This window comes from Monopterus albus, unplaced genomic scaffold (genome assembly GCF_001952655.1).
Source record: "Monopterus albus unplaced genomic scaffold, M_albus_1.0 scaffold65.1, whole genome shotgun sequence".
Lineage (NCBI taxonomy): Eukaryota > Metazoa > Chordata > Actinopteri > Synbranchiformes > Synbranchidae > Monopterus > Monopterus albus.
This window is the reverse complement of record NW_018127945.1, coordinates 3,007,627-3,017,555: the sequence shown is the minus strand read 5'-3', so window position 1 is coordinate 3,017,555 and position 9,929 is coordinate 3,007,627. Positions and strand designations below refer to the sequence as shown.

The 9,929-nt window shown below is 41.3% G+C and overlaps 1 protein-coding gene across 1 annotated transcript in view; it reads left to right on the top strand.

The window, feature by feature from the left end:
• The window catches only part of nup93 (nucleoporin 93), a 42,239-nt gene that overhangs the window by 8,852 nt on the left and 23,458 nt on the right, over positions 1-9,929 (top strand). The window contains exons 4-5 of the mRNA XM_020604373.1: positions 8,219-8,281; positions 9,713-9,841. Of these exons, the coding sequence (XP_020460029.1) occupies positions 8,219-8,281; positions 9,713-9,841 (192 nt within the window). The remainder of the gene's footprint in view (positions 1-8,218; positions 8,282-9,712; positions 9,842-9,929) is intronic.

Below are 9,929 nucleotides of genomic sequence, written 5' to 3'. Positions count from 1 at the left end.
CCAGTTGCATCCTTTCTTCTCCATCCTGTTCTTTTCTGCTTTCCCAAGCCCCGTACATGCACACAGCAGTGATGGCATGCGTTTAGCGGAGCCAGTTGGCTAAGCCCAGAGCATCTGCTGAGATAGACGAACACTGCTGACATAGCTTCGCGTGTGTGTGTGTGTGTGTGTGTCGTGCACAGGTTCCTAGTGCTGCGTTTGCATGCTTGTATCTGTGTTAGCTGCAGTGGATTGTAGGCATTAACAGTGTTTGTCCGTGTACCTATGAATGAATGTGTGTGTGTGGTGTAGATTTGGCATGCACATGGGAGCATGCATTTTCATCCTTGTTTGTGCCAGCCTGTACATATGAATGCAGCTTTATGGCACGTGCCTGTATCTTAATGAGTATGTGCCATGTGCACAAGACTAAGCGTTGTGTGTATTAACATGCCTGTTTTATGTGTGCTGTGATTATCAGCCTGCATATAGGAATGCTCCCGGCCCCCACCCTTCACCCGCATGTGCCTCCCAAACCCTTCATTAACTAAACATGACCCTTAAGAGCATGATTAGCCTCATTTTGAGACAGAATGTCGGAAGCCATCAACTGAGGGGGGAAAAATCCATTTCTATAATTGCATTGAGCCGTGGGAGGGAGAGGAGGGGATGGGAATAAAGGATGCATAGATGGATAAAAAAGGAAGGAAATGAGTGGGACTGAAGGGGGAGGAGGCAGAGGGCCATCAGAGAGGCTGGGATGAAGTGAAGGAGGGAGAGAGAGGATGCAATATGTGGACAGGCGGGGGTGTCACCTGATGTTAGCAACTAATATTCTATATGGATCTATACTTGGTTCTTGTGGTCCCCCCTGTGTCTGAGCACTCAGTTGGTACGGCCTTCCAACAATAAAACCACCTCCAGTGGGTCTTGATGTGGCATTTCCACTCAGTTCTTCAGCTTACGCATAAGAGTCACTGGCCTGCTTTTGAACAGGGAAAGGCTGCAAATGGACCGCCATGCTGGCTCGATGGGACTCAGGGAACACACCCCAGCATGGCATCCTCTGCTGCCACCCTGGCACAGCAACACAGGGGGATGAAGGGTGATGTAGGTGTCCTGGGCTGTCAAAGCCCAGATACCTGGGCACAGACAGGGAAACAAAAAAGTATTTTTACTCTTTCTTGTCTCATCCTCTCTTCTCATCTGTTGGTCTGTCTGCCAGGCAGGCAGGCACTCAGCATAAGTGAGTATTTCTCATACACATGGATACACACACATATGCTCAGAGACAGGCATGTGCTTTGTGTCTCAGACTTTTTTGTCACCAGTTTTCTTTCTCAATCTTTTCTCAGATTATGCTGCATTGTGTGTGGCTGTATGGCGACCCTGGTGATGATGAGTACACAAATTGCATATAATGATTATTGGTAAACTTCACTGTCTCATATGCGCACATGTATGTCTATAGTTTGTTGTGCTTTATGTGTATATTTTTGATATATAGGAAGTGAAGGGTGGGGTTTTTCTCTCTCACGTACTCTCTCAATCGAGCAGTGGACAGCTCATTGTGACATGGCAAATGAGGACAGAAAGCCTCCCATTTGTACTTTGATGATGACTGGCACAGAGAGCGAGGCTCCCTACATTCATTTCCCCTTTGACTGTGTCCTTATGTAGCCCTCACATTCCTCGAGGCCCTGTATCTCTTCAACATATCTTGCCATTTATAATAATCATGAAGCCAGACTGAAAGACTGGAATATCAGGCTCCTTGATTTCACCGAACATGTTAGATTGCATTCGGGTGCAGACAGTGTAACGGTCTTGACCAAGGCTAATAGTCTGTGCCAACACAGACAACAAGCACATGTGTGCATGTTAAGATGTGCATACATACACACAGTGGTCAGATGCTTACATTTAGAGAAGTACTTATGTCAAAAAATGGTAATGTTGTTTCTTTGCCTATAAAAAGGTGTCTTTTTAGAGATGTATTTCAGAACATTGGGACATTGTAGTAGAAATTAGACAAAGATGGAAAGTTCTGTGAGTTGTATTTTCGATTGAAGGCAGACAGATCCTAGATTCTGCCTTATTACTAAATTCAGTATCTGCTGTTTGCATTCATCAGCAATGGAATATTTCCTGGTTCATCACCAATTATTGTGCTCCTCTTCCTGTAGAAGCTTCTAGATTGTCTGGCCCCACAGGCGGTGGGTGTTCGCGGTGGTTTGCACATCTATGACGATACACAATACAGAGGGGCTAGCAACATAAAGCTCACTACATCTTTAGATACACCTATTGCCCACTACTAAATGGATCCTTGAAAGTGATAAGCATGCATTTGTTTTCGGCTTAAATGTTTTCTTTTTGCCTGATTGTTTCAGTGTGGCTCTTTAATTTCAAGCTTTCCTGTATTTTCTTTTTATTTTTACCATCTGGGATGAATGCATGGAAGAACTGAAGCATCTGCACTGTATAGATAACGTGGAATGTTGGATAGTGTGTCTGACTGAGTATGCAAAGTATTTCAGCTATTTGGTGGTAATCAAAATTACACTGGAGTTGTGATATTAACAACAAAAATGTCATGCCTGTCTGTAATAAAGCTTTGGAGCCTTTTCAGAATTTGGTAAAAGTGGTCATCTTATCCATTGAAACATGATCCAGTATCTGAAATTCAAAAGGTGATAAGGTAATGGGTAATAAAATTTGAGATGCATTTCTATTTTCAGACAAATGGGAATTTTGGCCACAGCTGTTGGCTAATTCATCAGTTTACATTAGGCACCAAAAATGTTGTATATGCAAAGTCATTGGTAATGTAAGTGCAGCTGGCAACAGAATGACAGCCATGAAAAACGATTGTCTCCTGTCCTGCTCCATTTAAAGCAAAAATGCTGAGGTAACTGCCCAGTTGTCTAAGTCTTCCCAAAAGTACTGCTGTTACTTTAGATCCTTGTGGGAAGAGCTGCGTCTAGAAAAATGTCACTCATTTTCTCTCCACCACTTAACTGGAATAAGTAGAATCATGACAAAACAGTCTCGTCTTCTAATGTAATATATATACAGTCAGTACGGACAGACAGTATTCAGACCCTTTCAAGTTTTCCACATTTAATGTTTCAGACTCAACTTAAAATTGATTCAATATAACTTTGCCCCATCAGTTTACACACAATACTACACAATGGTAAAGTGAAAACAGTTTTTGGAGTGCTTTGTGAATTTCTTAAAAATAAAAGACTGACATATTCCATTAACATAAGCATTCAGACCCTTTATGACACTTCTAGGTAAGGTAAGGTCAGACTTTATTGATCCTACAATGGGGAAATTCTAATCGATCTCTGGTACATCCTGCTCCTCCCAGTGGCCATTGAGATGCTTCTACAGCTTGATTAGAGTCCACCTGTGCCTAATTTAATGCACTGGATATAATTAGGAAAGGCACGCACCCGTCTATATAAGGTCTCATAGTTGATGGTGTGTGTCAGAGTGAAAAAGATCAAGAGAACTGTCCACAGACCTGTGAGACAGGATTGTGTCAAGACGCAGATCTGAGAAATGATACAAGAAAATTTCTGCAGCTCTGAAAGTGCCCAAGAGCACGGTAGCCTCCATCATTCTCAAATTGAAGAGAAGGACTCTCAGCCCATGAGAAGCAAAATCCTCTAGTTTGATGAAACAAAGACTGAACTATTTGGCCACAATTCCCAGTAGTGTATGTGGAGAAAACCAGGCACCGAGCATCACCTCACTAATACCATCCCTACAGTCAAACACGGTGGTGGCAGCATTATGCTGTGGGGGTGTTTTTCTTCAACTGGGAGACTAGTCAGGACAGAGGTGAAGATGGAAAAATATAGCGATTCTGAATGAAAACCTTCTTCAGAGTGCTCAGGATCTCGGGCTGGGGTGAAGGTTTACATTTCAAAAGACAATAACCCAAAACATATGACCAAGAAAACACAGGAGGAGCTTCAGATAAACTCTGTGCAAGTCCTGGAGTGGCCCAGTCTGGACCTGAACCCAATAGAACATCTCTGGAAAGACCTGGAAATAACATTGCACCAACAACCCCATCTAACCTGGGTGACCTTAAACAATTCTGGCAGGAAGAATGGAAGAAAATGCCAAAAGAAATGTTGCCAAGCTTGTGTCTTTATTCTTAAGACGTGAGGCTGTCATTGCTGCCAAAGGAGCTTTAACCAAGTACTAAGTAAAGGGTCTGAATATTTATGTAAATGGAATATTTTTAATGAATTTTTAAAACACTCAAACATTTTTCACTTTATCATTGTGGGGCATTGTGTCTGGAATGATGACAAAAAAAATGAATTGAATTTTAAGATGTCTTAAACAACAAAATAAGGGTCTGAAAAGTTTCTGTACAACAACACTGGTAGTATTGTCCCACTGCGTAAAAACATATACTTGACTGACTCTTTGTCCTTTTAAATTGGCTCAGACATTGCTTTGGTTTTTATGTAACTTTGTAAAGACACTAGTCTAATTGGTTTTCTTTGCGAGTGTCAGGTCCGCTCAGCGCGACCTGCCTCTCTTCCGCCTTTCTCTCCTCTGCTCTCTCGACCTGCGGGACTTGTTTGTCAGTGCGCACAGCTGGGGTGCATCCCGATGATGACCTTCCTCCTTATTTAAACCTCTGGCAGATGCTCCGTCATTGCCGGAGCATTAGCTTGCATACCCCGTAACAGACCTGTGCTCGTGGTGTGTGTCGTACATCATTTTGTTTTCCACGCTGACAGTTCCTGTGCTGTGGATCTCTTTGTATGTTTTTTTTTTCTTCCATGAGGTTAGCCAGATGTTATTTTGGTATCCACGCTGACAGTTCCTGTGCTGTGGATCTCTTTGTATGTTTTTTTTGTTCTTCCATGAGGTTAGCCAGATGTTATTTTGGTATCCATGCTGACAGTTCCTGTGCTGTGGATTTCCTTTTCGTTCGCCAGTGCTCCTGATTGGTTTAACTATTCACCTGTCCGTGCTGATCCTCCTACTCTCCTGGTTCTTCCCTATTAAACCACCTTTTGTACTAGCACCTGGGTCGGCACTCTTGAGTCCTACTACAGTTCTCCCTCACCCTCCTGGTGAGGGGGAGCAAACTTTAACGAGTGAGTTTGTGACCAGAATGGCTTATTTCTTAAGTTTTAAGGCATGTTACTGACCCACTTAGATCTGACAATCTTCTGTCCACTATGACTAAAACCATTCATCCTAGCATGTTTTTCTTTCGTTGAAGGTCCTTAATAAGAGAAGAATGCATGACATAATATAAACTGCAGTTGCATCTGGTGGGAAATTCACACAAGTGCATTGCATAAAAAAGAGCCACCAGTTTATTTTTCATGTAAGCTTACAAACGTGCAACAGAATACACTGACATCCTGTTTTCCAGAGTTGAATGTCAAGACTTGTTTGGACTTCTTGTTTTGTGTGCCACGTCGTAGCTACTAGTGCTTGTCAGGTGATAGCTTCTCTTCTTCTGTGGCTTTGTAGATGTATAGACAAGGTTGAACTCAGTCTTGAGATAGAAAAATACCTGGTTGGGTCTGTATGAGCCACAGTTCCACATTTATAAGAATGGTATTAAAAAGACAGTTTGACAAGGTGTAGCTAGTTAGTCTGTCTTCATGTGAAGACTTGAGCAAAGTAAAATACAACACTGCAAACCTACTTTATATGCTGCACATTATGATTAACATTCTGTTCAGCCCGGGTCATTAGTCCAGCAGCAAGGTGGGTTTGACTAAACCCATCACTTCCCTTAGACCAGACAATGTTGAGATGTTTTCCTCATGGAAGGTGCCTGGGTTTTTAGATAAGCTTTTGATTATTTCATCACTTTCAGTTTATGATCCAGTTTAAGAACATCCCTTAATTGATAACACACGAAGGCCAGGTTAACTGGCCCAGCCAGATCACACATTGTCTTTGCACTTTTTTAGCACTTCAATAGCTATCAGTCACACTATTGTACTTTGGTATTGGCACTAGAAATGATTTGCTCTTCCAATTTACTCTCCTTTGTCAGAACACAGGGATGAGAGTGAAGGTGGAGGTGAGGAATGTAGTGATAGCGGTGAAGGCTGAGTTTGGAGCGGAAGGAAGGGGTGGATAGGAGACAAGTAGGTAGAGCAATGAGCAGGTGGGGGAATAGAGACACGAGAGAGGTGATGAGAAAGGATGGAAGCCAAGAACATGCACATCACTAGAGCAGAGTAATCTCAAATTGTTCTCACAGGTGCTAAAACGATCCTGTATGCTTTAAACGGAAAGGCAGATGGTGCCAGAAATGTCATCATTAAATTAATATGCTATTATAAGACAGTGGGAGGAACATTCCACCAACTTAAGAGGCTTTTATGTCAGGAGCAGAAGGTGTACACATGGACGATTTACTGAATGTGCCTACTGGGCACAGACACAGGGGCCTGATGGTTTGGGGTAGCCCCTAGCCTGTGCCTCTGTTTGAAGTCACTGTTAATATTTTTTGATGGCAAGCTGTTCAAATGGCTTGAAAAAGACACAAAACAACCACAGACACACAAAACGCCAACAAATAGATGCAGAGTGATTTAAAGAGATGCAAAATGACCACAAAGAATCAAAACAACTCCAAAGAGGCACAAATATACTACAAAAAAGCAAAAATTACCACAATTACAAAGAGCCTCAACTAAAAGTATTTGCAGAATAACCACAAAGTGTCACAAAATTATTACACACAAAACGGGACAGAGACAGAGATTACGTTGCAGAGAGACCCATGAATGACTGCAAATACAGAAAAAATGGCAAGTGATGGCAAGTCTGCAAATACAGAAAAAATGGCAAGTGACATGCTGTTTGTAGTCATTTTTCCTCTCTTTCAGTTTGGGGCTTCATTGTAGGTGAGGTGGGGGCTACATGTCTGTGCCCAGGGACCTGTTTTCTCCTGGTCTGTCCATGGGTATACATATATACATGTTCAAGAATGCAGTGTATGGATACATTCATGTACTATCCTCATTTTTAGAAAGAGGCTCTCTGGTTTTATCATTCTGAAATAACTACAGATGGTTTGGAGTTATGATGGTGTAAAGCTAAAGAGGTACCCAAGATTAAACATTAAATGGCCGGAAATGAGAATGCCACGGGCACTTTAAAGTTTGAATGTCGTAAACCAAGCAAAAGCAAGTCTTCTTGGGGACTAAGAAGACTTGCAATAAATAAAGAAAAACTAGTTTTCACCTTTGTTTTACCCATTAATTGTCTTCTTTGAAAGAAATAATTTTTCTGCTTCTGTAGTTTCTGTAGCCACCCCTACTCATTCATATTGACATTTAATGCAGTTTTTCTTCCAGTCAGACAGAAACTGCACATGAGACAGACCTTTGTGCATTTTTTGATTTTCCTGTAAAGTTCTTATTAATGAAGATATAGCCTAATCAAAAGGATTTCTGTATCATTGGTTTGATAATATTTTGGGTATTATATTTTTGAATATTAGAAGAGAGACAATGTGGCTTGAACTCATATGCAGCTAATATGCAGTATATTTTAATGCAATAAAATACATCATAATGTTTTGCCTAGGAAAGTGTAGTGTAACAGAGCCAGTGACCCACTCGCATTTGCTAGTAGAGAACAGAGATGTGTTCTCTCCGACATACTCCAGGTGTTACATAGGTAGCACTTTCTTAATTGATAGCTGAGATCTTGTGTTTAAGATAAGTAGCAGTTTATTTTTATCTGACTAAGATATGGATAATGATCATCTTCATAGAAAAGACCAGAACAGAGGGACATATGAGTGCAGCGGCAGCCATCTTGAGTCGACAACAAAATGGTGGCAATGATGACTGCTGTCTCACTGCAGAAATGGTGTGTGAGAAGCATGGACACTCTGGCCTCACTATACATCTGTATAAAGTGGCGACCGTATGTTTGACTGATCTCGACAGTGCGTGGGACTGCACGTGTCTGAGAAAGGCTGAGAAAATAGGACAGAGAATTGAGAAGCTGCTTTTTTGTCCTGTAAAGCAAATGATGGTGTACCTGCTAAATCTGTCCTTCTAGAACTCGCTGCAAACAGTTTATCACTGCTTCATTTTGTCCTCACTAGTCCAACTAATATTTTCTTTCTCTTATCTTTTCTCTGTCTGTGTTTGTCACTGCATACTGTTCCCTCCTTGTCTCCTTGTGTGTCCCTTTGTCTCTGCCTCATCCACAGGGCTTCTTGAAGAATGAGAGGGACAACGCCCTTCTGTCAGCCATAGAGGAGTCTCGCCGCAGGGTCGGTATCTGCCCAGTGTCTGATGGCTTCTCATAATGAAAAAGAGTTGTGGAATCTAAATCCTGCAGTGTATGAGTTCAAAGCATCTCCAGTTTCAGACGGATCACATCTCAGTATCATGCCTATTCTTTTTCATTCCTTACAGGTGTACTGTTATAAATTTTAAAGAACAAGATACAGGAATTAGACTAGCGTTTTCTCTTTTTTTCCCCCACATTCAGATTAGCACTATAGTGTGCATAGAGGAGTACTTTAAAATTGCCTGTTTTATAATTTCTACTTGCTGTGATCTAAAAGTCCTTCTGGTAAAAACCTTTGGGGAATCATTTTGAAATGGCCTCCCTCGTGCAAAGTTAATAGGCTCTGCATTTAATTAGCTGGTGTTCCCATTATCTCTCTGCACTCCCTGAGAGAGGGAAAAGCATTTGTGAGCAAGGGTGAAAAACCCAAATGCACTGAAGATTATGAAGAGACGGGATGTTAAATGTTTGTGCAGATTTCTAACTAACTGCAGTAGCTTTCACATTGCAGGCTGTGGGCTGCTAAATGATATATTTAGTCCAAGTTGCCAGGTTTCTCAGAAGCCACTTAATATATTATCTCAATCAAATTTAAAGACTTGCACTTGTGGATTTTTAAGTTGATACCAGTGTCAATACCTGAGAGAAATCTGATAAGTTGATATACTTTTATTTATTTTTCATAGACCGTAACATTCAAACATGTTAGAATAATTCTTTAATCTCATTTGTTAAAGAAATGTGACTGCAATACATACTATATGCACTGACAAGGACAATTTACAGGAGAAAAAATAATCATAATGGGTCTCTGGACATGGATGTAATGGACAAAACCTTTGGTAAATTGCTGATTGCATCATTTTTTAAATATATATACTGCAGCTTTGCAACTCAGAAATTGTAACATATATTCAAGCAGTGACCAAGTTGAATGGTGGCTTTAGTCTAGATTTGTATCTCCCTGAGCTGGGGATTCAATTATATCACGTTCCCATTATCTCACTTTCAGTCTCTGTGGAGAGTTAAAATAGACTGCAGTGTCCTGGTGGAGTAGTACAGTCTTGACTGGGGTGTGCTGCTAAATATGTGTGTGTGTCATAGGTAGGCCCAATTTACATAATGTTGATGTATGTTTCTATGTGTGATCCCTAGGTTGTCTAGTAACTGAAGTGATTTCTTCTTGTCCAAATTAGTTGCTATAATCTAATATGTCTCTCACACACACACACACACACATTGAGTCAAACCTTCTGCTTCAAAATTATCTCCATAATCAGTTGATTGAAAGTACCATTATGTTGTGAATAGTGTGCTATATGCAAACACAAAATGTAAGAATGTCCTAACTTGACTACTGTAACGCATTGTGCATGACTCAGTACCTGTTTCCCACCTTTACATGTTTCAGACGTTCCTGTTGGCTGAGGAGTACCATCGTGAGTCCATGCTGGTTCAGTGGGAGCAGGTGAAGCAGAGAGTTCTGCACACATTACTTGGAGCAGGAGAGGATGCGCTGGACTTCAGTCAGGATGTGGAGGTACATGACACACAACACAGCTGCATTAGCAGGAGGGACCTCCACAAGTGGAAACGTCTTAAGAAAAAGGGCACTTAAGATCATAGGC